The sequence below is a fragment of the Mesoplodon mirus genome (assembly GCF_964341445.2).
Source record: "Mesoplodon mirus genome assembly, chromosome: X".
NCBI classification, from domain to species: Eukaryota; Metazoa; Chordata; class Mammalia; order Artiodactyla; family Ziphiidae; genus Mesoplodon; species Mesoplodon mirus.
In genome coordinates this window covers 103,335,988-103,355,325 of record NC_138981.1, presented here as the reverse complement: position 1 = coordinate 103,355,325, position 19,338 = coordinate 103,335,988, and the positions used below count along the sequence as shown (strand labels likewise).

The 19,338-nt window shown below is 47.2% G+C and overlaps 1 protein-coding gene across 2 annotated transcripts in view; it reads left to right on the top strand.

Annotated features, from left to right (window-relative positions):
* The first annotated feature begins 862 nt into the window (after window positions 1–862).
* Window positions 863–19,338, top strand: part of TMEM255A (transmembrane protein 255A) — a 46,715-nt gene continuing 28,239 nt past the window's right edge. For both annotated transcript variants that reach the window (XM_082610853.1, XM_082610852.1), the window contains exons 1-4: window positions 863–1,038; window positions 7,603–7,745; window positions 15,767–15,829; window positions 17,984–18,073. In XM_082610853.1, the coding sequence (XP_082466979.1) occupies window positions 981–1,038; window positions 7,603–7,745; window positions 15,767–15,829; window positions 17,984–18,073 (354 nt within the window). In that variant the 5' untranslated portion in view covers window positions 863–980. The remainder of the gene's footprint in view (window positions 1,039–7,602; window positions 7,746–15,766; window positions 15,830–17,983; window positions 18,074–19,338) is intronic.

Genomic DNA, 19,338 nt, shown 5'->3' with positions numbered 1-19,338 from the left:
CTTCTCTGAGACTCAGTTTCTTCAACTGTAAAGTGGGGTTATGGATACCTCTTCTTCCTGCCTTGCATGGCTGCTGTGACGAGAAAATGAGATCCTTAACATAAAAGCACCTTGAACAAAAGCACAAACTCGGGTGCTGATGCAGAGTCATATTTGCTTTAGCTGAATCTCCTTCTAGCTCTTAGGGGGCTATTGGTTCTAGAATTCTCAGATCTGGTGAATAAGGCTGTGTTCCCTTGCTCCATCTCTGCATAATTTTATACACTCTAGTCACATCCCTTCCCAGCCTTCATCTTTCTAGACTAAAGAGTCTGCATTTGTTTAATCTATCTTCATATGGCAGCCCCCTCCACCCTCCCCCATCCCCTTGATTATAGAGTGGCCCTTCTCTGGATCATCTCCAGCTCCATTATGTCATTCTGGAAGCACTAAGACCAAACCTGCACAAGTGTGTGTGTGTCGGTGTGTGTGTGTGTGTGTGCTCTCAGCTCTGAACCTCTTACTCTGCCCCCTCCCCAATTATAAATCCTAGAACAGGGTACTTGCCCAAGACCCTCTCTCCAAACTACAGAGAAGACCGGTCGGCCCCAGGTTGTAGCCTCCCCCTCTTTCTCTACGCAGTCCTGGCCCCAAGGGGCTAAAACGGCTCCCTGTCTGGCTTGGGAGGCTGGGAGGTGGATAACTAGGATGGGGGGGCCGAGGGGGAGGGAGGAGGGGGGTCTTGCGCAAGCGCACGTCGCTGCTCGGACCGCCAATGCTGCTGCCTCCCGGAGCAGAGGGAGGCAGGAGAGGAGGGAGGGAGAAGAGGGGAAGGGAGGGGGAGGCGGCACTTAGGCTGCAGCTCGCAACCAGAGGCAGTCTCTCTCAGCTCTCGGGAGGGACGGGGAGCGCAGCCGCGGAGTAGGATGCTCTGCGGGGCGCCCTGAGCCTGGGGCGCGTGAAGCAGCTTCGGGGGCCGGGGCCACAGGGCAGCTTTCACCATGCATCAGTCCCTGACTCAGCAGCGGTCCAGCGACATGTCCCTGCCGGATTCCATGGGTAAGTCTAGCCGCCCTGCCTAGGGGCGGCGGCGGCAAGGGGTGAGTGCGCTGCCCCCTGGACTGCGAGCGCCCCAGCCGCCCCGAGAGCCAGGGAGCGGGAAGCGGGGCGAGGGAAGGGGGTCCGCACGCCCCAGCGTCGGGGTCCCGGACCCGAGCCCCAGGGGAGCGGCCCGGCGGGGGCGGGGACGACGCGGGGAGATGCGAGCGCCCAGCTTGCGTCGGAGTATCCCTGCCCCGGAGTGCGGGTGTGTGCGTGTTTGTGTGCGTGTGCCGACAGTCTTGCAGCCGGTGGTAAATCCCAGCTGTCTGGGGACCAAAACACTTCCCTGCAACCTGCGCCTTCGCTTTCCATTAGACGCTCCCTCTTTGCAAAGTCCCCGTCACTTCTAAGAGCTCACGACTAACGAGAATTAGAAGAAGCAGGGTCCTCGCCCCCTCCCAACTCTGTCGAAGCTGCCCAGAGATTCAGAGCTGCGGTGGGGGGAGGCCTGACTTGCACCTCGCTGATGGGGGGGTTTGCGCAACCCTGGGGGATGGGCGGCGGGGGGTGGGGAGAAGATAGGGGGGGCTGGCAGGAGGGGAATTCCTGAGGAATCGCTCAAGACAGCCCAGCCCTGCTGTCTGCAGCGGCAGGATCAACATTCCTTGAATTCGATTCCTATTTTGCTCCAAATGCCCGGAGTTGTGCGTGAGTGTGAAAAAAGAGGGGGGGACGACGAGTGAGAGCGCGAGAAAGAAAGCGAGCGCGAGCCCGCGCGTCTTCTGAAGTCGCGCTTTTCTTCTCAGGGTGGAAGGGAGGGGGAGGGGGGAACCCACTAGCCTGATTTGGTTCAACACCTTTCCTCATGAAAAGTGGGGGACAGCTGCCTCCAGGCACCAACCTGGCTGCCCCTAGAAGCTGCTTTTTGGTAGTTACAAACAAACACAAACCCCAGTCCCACTAAGCGGTTAGGCGCCTTCCCAAGTACTATGATTTCACTGGGCGGAGAAATGAATTTGGAGCCCAGGAGAGCGGGAGGGGATTGTCAAACCATGATCCCACGTAACCTTAAAATTCGCCTCGGATACACTTTAACCAAATCGAACTCTCTCTTTCCAACATACTTTACATTCTGCAAAATCCCTCCGTCCCGAATTCTTGCCAGGCAGTCCGCTCAGGTCTTCTCCGAAGAATTTGCGGCAACATCGAGGGGAGGGGGCGGGGAGGGGGCTGAACCCCCTACGTGAGCTCCCTACGGCCTGCAAAAGACCCCGTCTCAACAGAATTCGTTCACCGGAGGGGCCCCAGAAAGTGTTATCTCCTGGATGGTGGAAAGATCCGTATTTCCAGTGGTTTTGCATATTCAGTATAAGAATTTGCTCTTTTTTTATTTTTAAGGGCGTAGTTATTTGCAACGTGGTACAAATGAGGCCAAGGACCGGGGTCCGAATCCAGAACCCAGCAGTACCAGCCCCCCCCCACCAGCTCTCTCTCCCCAACACATGCGCGCACACACACACACACGCACACACGCGCACAAGCACACGCACACAGAATGCACTCCTCACCTTGGCCAGCTGTGGCGCCAACGCAGCCCTGGCTCCCCGACGCCAGGCCGGTGCGCGAGGGAGGGCTGGGTGGAAGAGTGCGAGGTTTCGGCCGCGCGCATCCCCGCAGTGGGCCACAACCGCCTGCAAACCCGGCCGCCCGCGCCCGCCCGTTTGCCCGTGCGGGAGTGGGCAGGTTAGGGACCCCGGGCGTAGAGCGTTGCTCCTTGGCACCCTGCTCTGTGGGTTGGGGAACGAGATGAAGAGAGTTCTTCCTTGGGCTCCAAGGGGCCCTCAGCCAATCATGCGTTTCCCGAAAGATCTGCGCAACAAGAAGATGAGTGGGCTTCGCCCAGCCCAGACTCGACACCGAGGGGAAAGAATCAGAGATCCCGTGTGGACGCGCGAGCCCTCTCCACGCAGCCCGCTTCGTAAAGTGCGCAGACCGAGGGCACTAGCAAATTCCCCAGTCGTGTGGTAACCCTGGGTTTCCAGAGTTTGGACAGGGGAGTCTCCCCGGAGTTCCCTGGCGCTGGTCCTGCACAGCCCAGGCCTGAATCAGCGTCTAGGCTACTTAGGAGCTACTCCCACTTAACTCAGCCCTGGCAACGCCACCTTCCCTTGCATGGGGGGAAGGGAAGTGGAGGTGGGTGGGTTTAGTGTTTCAGCCTCCAAGGGCAGCATTTCGGAGGGGATTCCCTCTACTGGCAGGACACAACCGCAGCCAAAACAATAAAATATAAAACACACGGACACACACTGCACCAAGGTGCCTGCACTCTACGCTTGCTGGCTGGCTGGGGCGGAGCAGGCGCGTGGCTGGTAATTTGACTCCGGCGCCCCTTCATCCCCTCCCAGCTACCCCCATCTCCCTTTTGGCAACACCGCCCCCAGGCGCTAAGGCACCTCTACTACAGCGGGGCTCTCCTTCCCTTGCAAATAACATATTTGTGATTCACCGGTGGCCTTGGATGTCTCCGGTCAAAGAATTGTCCAAAGGGGGGATTTCAGCACCTTTAAGGAAATGTTTGGGAGACTGGCAGAGCCTTGAGGCTCTTGTGTGGGCAGCCACCTGTTTCCACCGATGCTCAAGGCTGGGACTTCTGGGACCCTCCCTGTATGGCAAAGCTGACTCAGGTAAGCAAATCCGAATCGGTTCAAAGATCAGCCCGAAGAATTAGCCAGTCAGCAACACAGTGTACAGGACAGGATACTGGGCCTCCCTCCTTGCTGCACTCTGACAGAGATTACACACCCTATAATCAAGGGGTGGAATCAAGAACAGGTACTAGGTAAAAAAACAAGTGAGCAGAGACAATCATCCTACCTTCTGGCAACCCACACCTTGGTTCCTGTCAGATACATAATCCTGGAACTGGTGGACATCATATGGGTTGTGGACCAGACCCACAATTACAACTGTAATTGTAGCAGTTATAATTAATATACTTACTGAGTGACGTATCTAGGAACTCAGGGACATGAAATAATGAGTGATTAGAGTGAGCCTGATCAAGAAAAACTTCTCGGAGGAGGTGAATTTTGAGAAGGTTTCAGAAGAAGGGAGGGACTCAGATTCAAAGACCGCAGTGCAGGTGGGGCTCTGACCAGGGAGGGGACTCGGAGGAGGGAGAAGCTGGCTGTATTGGGAAGGGTGGAGACAGCAAATAATTGGGCCCTTCTAGAGCACAGCATCCTGGTCGTCACGAATCTGGGGTGGAGGAGGGGCACTGCAGAGAGGGAGGGCTGCAGTAGTTCTGCAGGGAGGCTGCTGGGGGCGGAAGGGGGCAGGCAGTGCCAGTGACGGGATTCAGACTCTCCCACTGCTGTTGGTTGCAGGGCTGGTTGTTGTTGTCTGAACAGAGAGATACTGGGCGCCAAGTAGACAGGCTAGTGAGAGCCACTGGGGTTGTGACACTAGTTGGCCAGAAAGCTTTTAGATCTGGGGAGCCCTTGGGTGTACCCTATTTTAAAAAACCAATTCTATGAGTGTAGCCCATATTTATTCTCACAGTTCCCCCCTACAGCCTTTTTGATTAGAAAGGGAGCGATTTGGAGCCGTTGACTTTTGTTTATTCAACAAGTATTGACTGCTCACTAGGTATCAGACACTGTGATGGGCACTGTTTTCACATACCTGCTGCTTTATTGAAGTACCTTATGGTGTCTGAGGTTTTTTTGATATGTTGATTTACTAAACAAAATCGGAATAAGATGTTCCTGTGTTTACGGGAACATCTAAGGCAGGCCCCAAATTGTACCCTAATAAGAACAGAACCCTACTTCTCCCTCCTTAAATAGAACAACAGCCAGGAAAATGTCCTAAGTAGACACAAAGAGCTGCATTTTGGGAGCCTGGGCCACACCTTTAGAGGACAGGTGCGTCTTGCTCTAAGTAGATGTGACTTTTCAGTCAAATTGACACTAAAGATAAATGGAAAGGGTGATTCTTCACTTTTCAAAGGGATTCACCCTGGAGTTCCTTAAAATGGTCAACTCCCCAAGTGCAGCTAGAAGTAATTTCATTTTACACAATTTTAGTCCTTATAGTGTAAAATAAGGGGTGACTTGGGGGAGGATGTGAGGGGACAGAGAATAGATATTCAACCTAGTGATGGGAGTGTTTTCTTAGGAATTTTATCCCAAACTAATCCTATCTGGAGGCAAGGTCCCGGTGGAGCTGCAGGATCTCTGCCTGGGTTTCTCAACTGACTGGATTTTCAATTCAGGTTCCAAAGCAGGAAAAAAAAAATAGATTTTTCAAATGACACCATGTGGTTTGCTGAGTCACTTTTCTGACCTGGCTCCTGTTCTTTTAAGAGTTAGAGTGATATTTGCAAAGGAGACCCAAGAGCTGTGAATAAGATCAAAAGCCAGTTGGCCGGGAAGGAGCAGGCGAGTGATACCCCGAATTTAGAAAGACTGTATACACACACTCCCCTACATCTAGTCTCTAAGATGACATGTTTGTTTTCCCTGTGAGGTGTTGAGACACTTTTGTGTGCCACAAAGATACCCTTGTTTCCAGATGTTCCCTCACTCTCTTTGGCCAGTTTGGGGTCGGGGAGGGCTAAGATGGTGTAGAAATGCAGACAGGGGCGGGGGGCGATGTTGGTAAGTTTATGTTAGAGCCCTTCTGTGGAGCCAACTGGCAGATTCACTGAGAACTGGCTATCATCAAATGGACTTAGGGATCCTGGTTTGGAGGCTCATTTAAGGTCCCTCGAAATCTAGAGGAGGGGTAACGAACCTTCAGATAAACAGAAGAAGTAAATCCCGCTCCTCCCCCCGCACCCTTCGCAATCTGTGTCTCCCCGTTCTGCTCCTCGGTTTACCAGCAGTCAGCTCCCCATCTGCATCCCAGATAGCCCTCTCACACAAAGGGCCCTGATATCACAGGTGTCTCCAGCGGTCCCGTTGTTTTTCCCCCTGGAGGCTGGACTCAGGCCCCCCAGGAGAGGAGCCTCGTTTCCCAACTCACTTTACCTCTCCTCCCAAGGTGCGATATGGCGCTTTAGTCTGTGGGTGCCTCCAAACGCTCAAGCCACTTCTACATTTCTATGTAAAATGGTCTTGGAATAGTACCGTATTAGAAATGACCCTGATGAGTCACGGCCCTCACTTTCGAGGCTGACGTCAGGGGAGAGACCGCCAGCCCCTCCCACATCCCTTGGAGCCTTGGGCATGGACCGCACGGGGAGACGAGACGGATGGTGGGGCTCACCCAGGGTGGCACTCCTGACGCTCTTCTTCCCTCGAGGAGGGGGCATCTGCTGGGGGCTGCAGAGCCAGCCACAGTGCCTCCCTCTCAGCACCATAAGGCCTCCTGGGTCTCCCTGGTTTTCTCGCCTCCCTCCCCCTTCCTTCATCCCCTCTCCCCTCCCTCCCAGTGGTGCAGTCTGGGCGGCTTCAAAGGCAGCTGCTTCCAGAGGCTGCAGCGAGGCCTCCCAGAATGGCGGGGTCCTGCGAGCAGTCCCAAGTGGCCTCTTTAGGCCCATAAATGACAGCCAAGCCACCTGAGTGGGCAACCCTGTCATAAGGCTCCCCACTAGAGAACTGGACTCTCATAGCAAGTCCCCCAGTTGCTTATTTTTATGAGAACTCCTAGGTGTAACTCATCCCTGGTATTTCCTGTTGAGAACCCCCTCCAGAAAAAACGCACGCAGTGTTGAGCAGTGCTTCATTCCTTAGAAAAAAAAATTAAATTCAAAAGCGAGTCTAGATACCATTTTTCTATCTGACTTAATAAGCCTGTTTTCGAAAAAAATATTGGTTTGCACTATCATGTCCGATAAGCACTGAGTAGAAGAACGGGTTTCTCATCATTTGTATTTATGTCACCCTCACATAAGCCTAAACGGTGTAAGTTATAATCCTCCCCATCTACCTCCCCCGATACATATCTTTGTGGACTAATGGCCTCCAAACACTTACTTTATTACACACATTTGTTATGTGGCAAATCTTGCCAACACACCATTTTTAAAATTTATACATGAGGTGGCAAATGTCAGAAATAAATGAAAAAAAAAATCCCAGTACCTGGCTTGGTTCTGATATTTACACTGAAAATGAAATTTCATATCTCCAGCTTATGAAAAAACCTTCCTTAGCTGCATATTGGCCTTAAAACATTTTCATTTAATATCTCCACAGTACACTTTCCATCTATCATGTACCTTATAATTTGGCTTAAGAAAGAAACACTTCACTAAGTCGGTATGATACATCTTTTATCGAATGTGTTTACTTTTGTTTTTATGTAACTGGTACAATTTCTTCTGTTGTTTATTTTCAAACTGGAAACATATATATATATATATATATATATATATATATATATATTATTGTAAACGTAACACCTGATGACTGCAAAAAACTAAAGCTCCATCTCTTCCCCATAATCCCACTCCCCAGAGATAACCCCAGTTACTAGTTGAAGTAGGAAAGGAAAACCTTCCTAGTGATTTTTTTCTTTAAGTCCATCCCTTCTCCAGCCGAAATGAGCAATTTCAGTTTCTCTGTGTGCTTTCAGGAGCCTTTAATCGGAGGAAACGAAACTCCATCTATGTCACAGTGACTTTGCTTATTGTGTCCGTGTTAATTCTCACGGTGGGCCTCGCCGCAACCACCAGGACCCAGAATGTGACTGTTGGAGGTTACTACCCGGGAGTTATTGTGAGTATCAAAGGCATAGGTAGGTCTCAGTAGCTTACTGACTACAGACATTTGGTTCTACTCTGATGGTTTTCAATTCTGTTTGAGTTTCTGTGTTTGCTCAGTTTTCCTCTGGGCTGGTTTAGAAGAGCACTGGACTAAGACGCAGAAGAATCCCAGCACCATCCCTAACTAGCAGTGTGATCCTGAGCAAGTCATCTCACTCTTTAGGACCTCAGTCTTCTGGTCTAGGACATGTTACTAATTAGCAGTGTTAACCTTAGGCTGAGGTCCTTTCCTCTCTGGGCATCTGCTTTCCTGTATATATAATAGGGGTCACCTGACCTTACCTGAAATCTGAGGACCCTTGCAGCTTGACAGTCTGTGATGCACAGCACTGATCTCCAAAGTCATCCTGCCCTCCTCTCAGGAAAAATATGTGGAAGGTTTACTCCTCAAATATGTGTATTTATTCATTTATAAATTATATGCATATTCATAAAACATACAAAAATGGAAGTTCAAAAATTAGATTAAAATGAAATACACTTTAATTTTTAATATCTTCATACTAACACTAACTAAAATTTCAAGGAATGGTATGCACTTCGCATGAAATCTCATTAAAGATAGTGGCTGTAAGTCGTTATTTCAAATAGCTTACTAGATAATTTTGACTATTTTGTGCTTTCTTCTCAGATATGAACCGATTGTCATGAGCATCATTGTTTTTTTTAATGTGATCTCACAGTGTGGCTGACAAAGAGTTCCAAGGGTCAGCTCTGTCATTTTCTCACTGTGTTACATTATTAGGGTCATCTTCAACTCATGCTTTATCAACAGGAGTCTTTCCAAACTCCTTGTCCATTTTCTTGGGACTAGTTTAGTGAAGACTAGATAAGACTATCCGGGCACACGTAAACTGCCCCACCACCAACCCTTTGCTGCTTGGAACCTGCCCTCCTCCAGAACGATAGCTCTCGCCTTGTCACCTGACATTCACACCGAGGGAGGGCGCCAGTGACAGTCTGTTCATTGAATATTTGTAACGCATAATTTCTTTCTAATTCTTTTAGATAAACAAAAAATAGGAAACAATAGTTCAAATCGTTTCTTTCCATACTTCAGTGGATTGTTTTACCCATCCCCAGGCTGCATGCAACCCACTCTGGAAAGCGCTGAACTCTTTGCATACAAAACCTCATTTTATATCAAATCATCATGTTGTATATGAAATGAAATGAAATATATACCATTTTATTTGCCAATTATACCTCAATATAATTGAGGAAAAAAGAAAAGAAAAAGAAAACCAAACAAAAACCTCATTTGGATCTACACACACTGCTATTGAACCCTAAAACCTAACTCTAGAGGTTGGATCGTATTTTGAATATCAACTAAATGACTTCCCAATTGTAACTGCTAGAGAGCGGGAAGGAAGGTTAAGATGGGTTTTTGTTGTTGTTTACAGTTTAGGTTATCAGGGAGGGCAGACGGCTTTCTTGCTGTTGTTTTGTTTCTTTCCTTTTTTACCCGTTTTTTGGAGTGGGGGGTGTTGGAAAGAGAAGCAAAGAAAGGGGAAGGGATTAAAGATGGATGCCTTTGACAAACCAGCGCCGTGAGTGACCAAGCCTGACGCCTGTTGCCTAGGTCACCGATTCCGCAGTCAGCCTTCTCAATAGCCCTAGCGGAGCCGGGGCCTGACACTGGGGCCCAGCTGCTGAAGGCCGCCCGCCCTTCCCGGGAAGTTCCTTCGCAGCTCTTGAGCCGAGCTGAGGGCAGGTGTCCCACAGACACCGTCTGGTGCCCTCTGCTAAGCATGTGATGTGAGAACTCACCCGGTCCACTTCCTGTGGTGAGGCAAGAAAACCAGTCATCAGCAGAATTGGGTTTTATTTTTAAACACGAGGGGTGGGGGACCAAGGAAGGGGGGGTAAGATTGCATTTTGGTGGCTTGGGAAAGCAATTTATAGGGTCTGAGTGACTTCGTGGGCTTCAGGTAGCTGCATTTAGTAAAAGGTTTCTGACTGATGAGCAAATGCTCAAGCCAAGATTCAGACTCTCCCTGTGTGAGAGGAAGGTATTTTCCATGTCATTTAAGAGTAGCAACTACTATTCATGAACGGTGCTTCTGAACCTTCTCTGTAGAATATCTGCCTGTGGGTGGCTGGGTTGGAATACATTAACAAAGGAAGGAGGGCGCGTGATTGTTGTTATTGGAGTACCTGACGTTCAGCTAGCACTGGAAGTTGAAGCAGTGGGGGCGTGTGTCTGTGCGTGTGCGTCTGGCTAAGAGCTAATATGGAAATGTTAATAGGAGAGCCAGCCCTAGCAGTGTGCCCTATGGTTTAACCTTAATTTTTTTGCTTTTATAGTTCCTGTAGATTGTTTCTTTAAAATGGGTTTTAATTATAGAAAGTGAAGGGGGGAAGACTGCAGATTGAAGAGCAGAAAAATCCATTTGAGTTGATAGGTCAGATCATGTTATAACAAATACAATAAACAACTCATACCTCTGAAACAATAAATGCCTGAGAATCCAGATTTATCCGGGACTGGGGTGCTTTCACTAATTGAATAGTTTGGTTATTAGAGAGGTATTATATAAACTCTAAGCCAGTGGTTTCTCCACCTTGGTGTGTATTTTAATAAACACCCCAGGGGAGTCTAATTCAGGTGGATCGGCAACCACCTGGAGAACTAAAACACAATAAACAAAGTATGCTTGCAATAAAACCAGAATGAGCAAAATGTGGCATTTTCAGATTCCACACTATCAAATTGGTCAGTTTGAATATAAAGACCATTGTATAGATTTGTGGGAAAATGTCAGGTTATTTGGAACTCTGCTGTTTTAGGACTCTGGCTACATGTGTACATGAGAATTTATAATTTTAAAACAAACAAATTAGGGAGCAGTTACTAGATTTAAAGATGACTTAAAGACTACTTACCATACAATTCATTTAAATATTGAGATCTCAGACACTGAAAAATATAATCATGTTTGCATAACTCTAAGTCATGCAAAACTTTTCTGAGCAATCTTTATTTTGCCAAACGAGATGCCCTTGTACAGTGAGGTGCATTATGATAGGGTGTTAGCTACTCTACCTGAGCTAGAATGTGGTATCATCATCCTAAGACATGTATGCAAGAGGCATCTTTAAAGATGTGCTCACCTGTACAGGCTAAAATGTAAAATTAAAAAAAATTAAAACCGACACAGAAAGACAAACTGGCTTAGGATTTTCACTGTCCCCGAATGTTCAAGACATAGTCCGTTCCAGAAGAGTTCCAGTGAGTTTTCTACTCTGGAGGCCTAAAAAATACCAAGAGCCTCGGTTGTATGAAGATGGAAAAGGCAGGGGAGAGAGCCAGCTCCTTCTCCATGGCTCTCTAACCTTACATCCAGGAGAACAAGGCCTCTACATGTGTTTCCCATGCAACCCACAAGATGGAGTTGGCCACCTGATCAGTGCTGAAAGCCTTTCACTCTAGAACCTTCTCCACCAGCTGTTATACTGCTAGGGCCCACACCAGCCTGGGTTTTCTTTCAGGAAAGAAACCAGGAGCTTCTCTCCCCTCTCCCAGGCGGGGGAAGGGGGGGGTGTCCAGTTAATTGAAAATTATATCAGAGTTGCCATGGGGTAGTAGGAGGCAGAGACAACAGGGATCATTCAAAACAGTCAATAGGCCAGAAACCTTCTCTAGGCCAGCGTGGCTTCAGCTTCACATGTGAAGACTCTTGATAAATCCAACAAAGTTTTGACTAACTTGAATGTTCAGGAAATAGAAGGAGGTCTGGATAGTGGGATTTTGTGGTTTATTGTGAATTAGGCAGAAATTTTTTCTACCTCTTGTTGAAAATGTTTCTAAAATATAAGATCATTCTAAGATAAAGTTCCTAGCTTAGTAAGTACATTTCAGAGATGACACTTGAGTCTTGATTTGCTAGATAAGACTAACCTTCATTGGCTTCCTGTTGCCTCCTTAGCATTGTCATTCAAAGCTCTCTGAAGATGCCCTTGGCCTGGTCTCCCATACCTTTCTTTTACCAAAATTGTCAATTCACAGTCCCCTGAACATGACTTGGGCTGGAACGTCCTCCCTGTGCTCTCTCTCTCTGTTTATCCAAATGCTCTGTCCTATTCCAACTTAAAGACACAGCTGGGACATTTCTCAGCTACTGGGATCCACAGTGGTGTCTACCATCTTTGAACTCCCTACCATAGATTCCATCCACTCATAGTTCTTGGGAAACAGTCACATTCTGCTTTCTGGGATGTTGGGCTATATTCTCATTTAGCTTTGTTTATACAGGTCCACAATCCCTTATCTGAACCCTTGGGTGAGATGTGTTTGCAAATTTAGACTGTTTTGTTTTGTTTTTAATTTCAGAAAGATAATAGACTGCATATATCATATGTTATCTAACATCCCAGTGGGGTCTTGAGATATACCCCATAATCAAGCACCTTCATCTTTCTACAATAAACTGTGAATTTTTACACTAAGTGGATAAACATTATAAAATAACCTCACATCAGTTCAAGGTCAGGTTTTGCCACCAAGTTAGTTACCAAAAACCCTTTTAGTTTTAAGAGCTTTGTTGATTTCAGGATTACAGAAAGGGATTGAAGACCCATTATCTAATTACAGCTCCTCGAGGCTGAGTCTCGTTGGTCTTGGTATCATACCCCACCCCGCTTCCTGGCCTCCAGATCACAGGTCTAGCACAGTGCCTGCCACAGAGTAGATGTCCAATTAATACTTGTTGAATGATTAATCCATTTGCACCTCAGTCCCAGTGGATGGGAATAGGCATGGATTATAAGGTGCAGCCTAAAAAGAGCTCTTGAATCTGAGTTCTAATGATTTGCCTTTTTTTCTTCTACAAGTGGAGGGCAGCCAAAACAAAGCAAACTGGTTATTTGTTCAGGTAATGGGGAGTCAAGATGGAGTTCCAAAGGTCTGAACATTCCATGATTCCGGGCAGTTCTCGAGCAAGGACCACAGAGCTTACCTTTCTGAGGCCTCAGGAGAGCAAACAGTTGATTAGAAGCAGCTGCCCATTTTCAGGAAATTCTGTTGATTTTTCCTTCTTTACTTTCACCCCCTCAGCTCTTCCTCAAATAGGACTTCTCACTCCATCCTTAGAGGGAACTTCTTCCCTGGGGGGCAGCGGTGAAGGTCACTATTCTGCTAACACTGGCCACAAATACAGCAAAGTGTGGCTGGAAGAACACCAGCTGTTAGGGGATCTGAGGGCTCGTCCTGGCCCTGCCGTGAACTTGCTGTAAGAGGGGATGAGTCCATACAATTCTCTAGGCCTCCGTTTTGCTATCTATCAAATAGGAATGATATGAGCTCCACCGAACTCCCTAACATGACTGTGACCAAGGTGGAGGGCAAGCGCTTCTTTAAATTCACATGCTCTTCAAATGTAAGGTAGTTTTAGTGATACTGGTGAGTTAGTTCATAAACCTGTCATCCAGATGAATGAATTCTTCCAGCCAGGACTCAGTTGATATTAGTTCCCCACCTGGTGGACTCTACCTGTCTTTGACCCCATTTATCCCCTCTGTGAGATCTGAGAACGACCATGTATATGTATTTAGCAGCCTACCTTATGCAGGTCACGCTATGTACATACCTTATCTCATTTAATCCTCACAGCAGTCCTGTGTGGTCAGGACCATTATGATTCCCATTTAATAGATGAGGAAACCGAAGCACGGAGTGGCTAAAGAACTAGCCCAAGGTCACACAGTTTATAAGTAGCAGAGCCAAGGATATAATACAAAATGAATTATTCTCTGCTCCTTCAGCACTTTGTTTCTACCGCGCCTGTGGTCCTTAAGCCACAGTCTGTCTCTCCCTCACTAGACTATGCACTCCTGCAGGGTAGGAGCCACGTCATCTTATTTATCTCCCAAAGTACTCAGTGAGTGTTAGAAAATGGAATGAGTTGGAGTGGAATAGAAACGGAATGGAAGGAAAGGGGAGGGAACTGGATGAAGTAACTGGTTGGCCTGGGATTTCCAGTCCCAGAGCACCTTGTCTTTCCAGCCAATTCCATAAGGCTTCAGGCCACCTCTTCCGGTCACTGCCATCAGAGAGTTATTTGAGAGTGTCAGGAAGAGCGAGTGTCTTTGCTTCCCATCTTAAGGCAAAGACTGCTGTTGAGGCTCAGAAGAGCATTCAGTGAGTATCTGTGGAAACTGATGAACCGCTCAGTGAAAGGACTGATCTTCCATGTAAGAAACTGCCCTCTGACTTTCTTTCAGTCTCCACAAATGGCCCAGAGTGTCATAAGCACAGGCTATTGATGGAATTCTTCCTGAAAAATAAAAGCTGTGCAACATATTGGGAGGGGAGATAAGACAGAATACGAAACTCTTATGAAATAGAGCAAATAATGATAGGATTTGCCAGCTCAAATCAGGTTAGAGCTGCCCCAAAGTTAAGTGTCTTTAAAAATAGTAATAATAATCACTAGAACAATAACTCGTATTTACTGAGTACTTACCGTGTGCCAGGCCCTGTGCCAAGTTCTTTGACTGTATTGTCCTGGCTAATCCTTACAAAAATCCTATAAGACAGCTACTACTATGGTCCCCATTTTCCAGATAAGGAAACTGAGGTTTAGAGAGGTCAGTCAGTTTGTTCAAGTCGCACAGCCACAAGTGGAAGAGCTGGGGTTAGAAGCCAGGCTAGTCTGATGACCAGGTTTTAATCACTATACTTCATCACAACACATTTTAATTACATTTCAAATAAGACCAGGTGGGAGACAGGCACAGTTTAACCACTGAGTGAGGATGTTCTCAGTAGAGTCTTGGACGGCATGGGTTACACCTTTATGCTCTTCAGCTTCTATTTCTCAAGAGGGGTTGCTGGCTGAGTGGCCCTGCAGAATGAGTCCTTGGAAATTTGTATTCATTCCTTCCCTTCATTCTCTTTCATGCTTGGGTTTCTGAGGCAAGCACCCAGTCCCCCTACACTGCCCCACCAGGCTCCTGCCCAGCCCTTGGGTCCATTAGATTTCCAAGACTTGGTGTAAGGCTTGGGGGGGCTCAGACTGAAAGATATGTCCCTGTGAGCCAAGGTAAGGCGGCAGATGGAAAGCCAGATCCTTAGTGAGGCTCAAGAGAAATGTAACCACATTGCTGGACTTGTGTTAAGATTTATTGGTCCATTCCCACCACTTTTTACTTCTTCCATTTCACCCCTGACAGCAGCCATCGGTTGGTGATCATTTTCAGCTGAGAATGGCAGACTCAATCCACTAATGGCAGAACTGAGAGCAAAGTGGAATCTGCTACCCCGAGCCATCATCCCAGCCGCTTAGACAGGGAAATTGTTTTTCAGGGTTTTACACTGCCATTTCTATTCACCCTTTAATGAATGCTTTCTGTCCATAAATGAAGCAGAGATGGAAGAAGAGGCGAATAAGTGCTAACATAAATTGCAGTGGGTCAACCACAAATACAGGCTTTCAAAAAAAATAGTTCTTTTTTTTTTAAGTCTAGGTTAAGGTGCTTGCTGATTTCTAAAGTACTTCCTGGGTTTGATTAGCGTGACTGATGCATCAAAAATCGCTATTTCAAACCTTTATTTTGTAATTCGTGCATCAGGATAGAAGGTCTCGTTTCAAAGAAAAGATAAAGATCAGGATATAATGCGTGCTTTTCACCATTATCCGTCTCTTACTGACTCACCAGTCACATGCTAGGTAATGGATACTGAAATTGAAATAAGCAGGCTCTGAGAAGCTATGGTTGACTTTTACTTTTAGCTTCTGGGCACACGAGTTTCTTTTTAGGTGTGATTCATATCTACGAGGAAAAATTGACAAATGGTGGGAGAAATACTTTTCTTACTCATACTGTATTTGTGTGAGTAACAGCTGCACGGGTTTAGCATCTGTACCCCGGGTATTTTCTGTTATCCTGAATTGTATCCCAGGGGTGGAACGACCATGCAGTCAGGCTAACCATCTTCCCACGTGCTATCTGTACCATGTTGCTTTGCAGCTCGGCTTTGGATCATTCCTTGGAATCATCGGATCAAACCTCGTGGAGAACAAACGGCAGATGGTAAGTTTTCATCGCTATAGAATCAAATTCTTCATCTGAAAAAGCTCAACATTTCTGTGGATAAGTGACACATTTCTTAAGGTTGCCCAAATTGGGCCACAAAAGAAACAGCTACTTTACTTTTCTCCTAAGCCTCCGGGGAACTTGTTTTAAAGTGACCCTGTGGTATGGGACTTGTTCTCACCCTGCCTGATGTTCCCTCAGTGGCCCAGCAAGTCTCCTTAAGTCACAGGGATGACTGGATCTTGCCTTTTGCTTTTCTCCTCATTCGCAAAGGAGTGCGCCAGCCTATCCAGTCAGGCCAATTGTCCTCGCATCGGATGCCTTTGCTTCTTTGATTCCTGCTGCTGCAGGCCTGGCTCACTGGCGACCCTCACACCTTCCTCTCTGATGCATAATCTTGGAGAGGAGTTTTCGCAGAGGGTTCCTGCCTTTTAGGAGATTCCAATCTAAGGGAGTTTAATTAACAGAACAAATATATTTAGGGCGCAAGAAGACGAAATGAAATTATGAAGCCAACCTCAAGTATTCCCATTACCCATACATAGTTCAAAGCTAAGTATGTGTAAGGTTGAGAGGAAGGGTACGCATATAACAGGAGGTAAAACTCACAAAGTTCTATGTCTGAATGGGGGCCCGCAAGGGCAGACTGTTGTATTTTCCTGCTTCAGTCTGAGAAGTCTTCCTAGAGGGCAAGAGAAGATGGTACAGGCCGAATTGCAAGCATATTGCAGTTTTATGGGCTTGTAAATCAAGATGCCTGGTGAGTGGTCAGATGGTGGACTGATTAGGCTTCCCCGTACAAGTCACTGTGGCATCTAGACTGATGCTAGGGTCTATTTAACAGCAAGTTTAATCAGATAACGTAATAGCTCCCGGGACAGGGAACTCTAACCGTGTGTTCTCCCCCCAGCAATGTAGGGAATCACCCTCAGGGGGGTTCTAATAGTTCTCTGCTTCCATTTCACCTGGGCTCTCCGCTGCCAGTTGTGTTTGCACTTTGGGTTTAAATTATTCAAAATGACAGGGGAGTTCTAATTGTAGAGCTGATCATAGCATAGCTGATAATGCCAATTTCATGACGTCTTTCATCCATTATTTACCAACTCTCTGTAGTGCTGTGAAGTGAGATTTATGGGGCGAGGTTTCTGAACAACTCCCAAAGGAGATCAGTATTACCTTCTAGCCTGTGAGATGGGAGGACCTTAGGGTGGCCTTGACTTTGATTTCCTCCTTCTCCCTGGGGAGCAGCTTAATGCCATGCTATTTCTCTACTTTACCCCCCAAACACCTCAAAGAGGGTGTTTTGAGGGTCAACACGAGCAGATGGTGGGCTTAGGCAGTACCTATCCCTGCCCCTGGTTACGCCTCGAAACACCTACCCCCACGTTGGGTTGTAGTATCGCCCTTGTAATGGAAGACAAATTACTAGGAAAATTTCTGTTATCTAACGCGATCAGAGAATAGGGCAGTCTGGTTCCAGCAAACACTTCTCTTACTTGAATTTTTTCGTATGTACCACACAGAGTTGATCAATTTCAGAGACTTCAACCCTTGTAAAATGTCTTTGACACCTAAGCCATAATAAGTTGAGTGTTCTCTTTCTTCAGTGATGCAGGGCCGTGTAGGGTTGTGCGGGGCCTCAGAATCATCCCTTCTTCATCATTGCCCACCATGAGGGGTTGGGAAGAACACTAGACTAGGAATTGGTGGGCACAGGCTCTTCCACAGACTGGATAGTGACCTTGGACACACCACTTCCCCTCTCTGAGCCTCCAATTCCACAATAAATAAAGTAGGGGGTGGGACTTCATGATGTGAAAGGTCCAACATTTTTCTGAGTCTGAGAATGGAAGAGACATGCAGTCTAATTCCTCAGCCTCCTCTTCCTTGGGCGCTCATAGACTCCTGGAGTGAATTTCTTAGCTTGCTCTGAAAATGTAAGAAGTGCTTCAATGGCCCCTTCTCCGCGTCCCCCTCCCCCACTCCCACTCGTGCTGCGTGACTGAAAAGGGCATTCACGCTTCACATGGGCTGGCAGGCCAGAGTTGTGCTTTGGCTGGCGGTGTCTTGGGGATCGCCTTGTCTCCAGAAGCAGCGATAGTGGAAGGCTAACAGACACTTTTGCGTTGTCCCCCACCCCTACTCCCACAGCTGGTGGCTTCCATCGTCTTTATCAGCTTTGGTGTGATTGCAGCTTTTTGTTGTGCCATAGTCGACGGGGTCTTCGCTGCCAGACACATTGTGAGTATTTTTAGTCCTGGGTTAAAGTAAATGGGCAATACAACAAGGCTTCATTGAGTGTGTGTGTGCTGGGTGTGTTCTAAGGGCTGTGAGGGGTACAGGAGAGGGAGGTGACATCACCGGCCTCAAGGAGGTGACGTCCAAATGAGGACATCCCTGGACACACACGGGCATCTAGAGAAATTGGTCTAAGCTGGGCATATAAACTCTAAGTGCCCAAAAGGTTTACCTTGGATCAGAGCAGGCTTCCCAGTGGTGGAGGGGTTGGAGCTAAGCCTTTGTTGACATGTGGGTGACATTTGGAAAAGTCAGAGACAAGGGCCAGGGGACTGGCTTGGAATTGGTGTTGGGAGTGAGCAGGTAGGGAGAGAGCCGCAGGAAGCCACATGATTTCCTGAGAGCCTTGGAGGTGGCAGTAGCTGACCTCCCCCACCTCCAACAGTGACAAGAGCAGCCCATGAGCACAGACACCTTTTCTAGGATACCTGAACTTCGCTGTCTTCATGGTTGGAGAGGAGTGATGTGGTTGGGATCCGGAGGAAGCCCCGGAGCTGGAAGTCTCCAAAATGAGCCCAGTCCTGGACTAGAGGCGCCAAAATGCTTCCTGTTCTGGAGAAGCTGTGCCTCGAGTAAGGCTACTTTACTCCTGAAACCCAAACCTGTGCTCCTTCTTGGAGAAGCCTAGGATTCGGGTCCTTCCCACAGGGTTCCCTGCAGGAGCCCTCAGCCCTCGGACGACGCTTTCCATCTCTTACGATTCCAGATATCTGGCCTAGGGCCGCCTTCTCCACTGGGCTCAGTAGACAACAGTGCCTGTGAGCCATGGGCTTTCAGTGTCCCAGAAAAATATGATCATTTCTTTTCAAATCAGAAGAAAAATAATGAACTTTTAGGCCAAAAAAATGTTTTCACACATAATAGAAATTTGTCTTTATACCAATACAGTCATAAGATATAATCAAAATAAATGAAATATCATTTTCAACAATTTTTAATGGAGGAAGCTGTCCACAAAAGGCAAAAGTCCCAGGGAGGTCATAGTATAGCCCTGATCTGGCCCACAAACCCAAATCGAGAGCGAGCCAAGCAGCTTACTGAGCTCCCACAAAAACCTCAGATACTCATTTTTTCCCCCAAGTGAACCAACATTGAAAATGAAAACATCCTATGAACTAGTTGGAATTATATGTTTTTGAAAACAATTGAATTAGAGAAAAATTGTATTATCAGAATATTGTGTGGATCCATCATATTTTATTCCATTT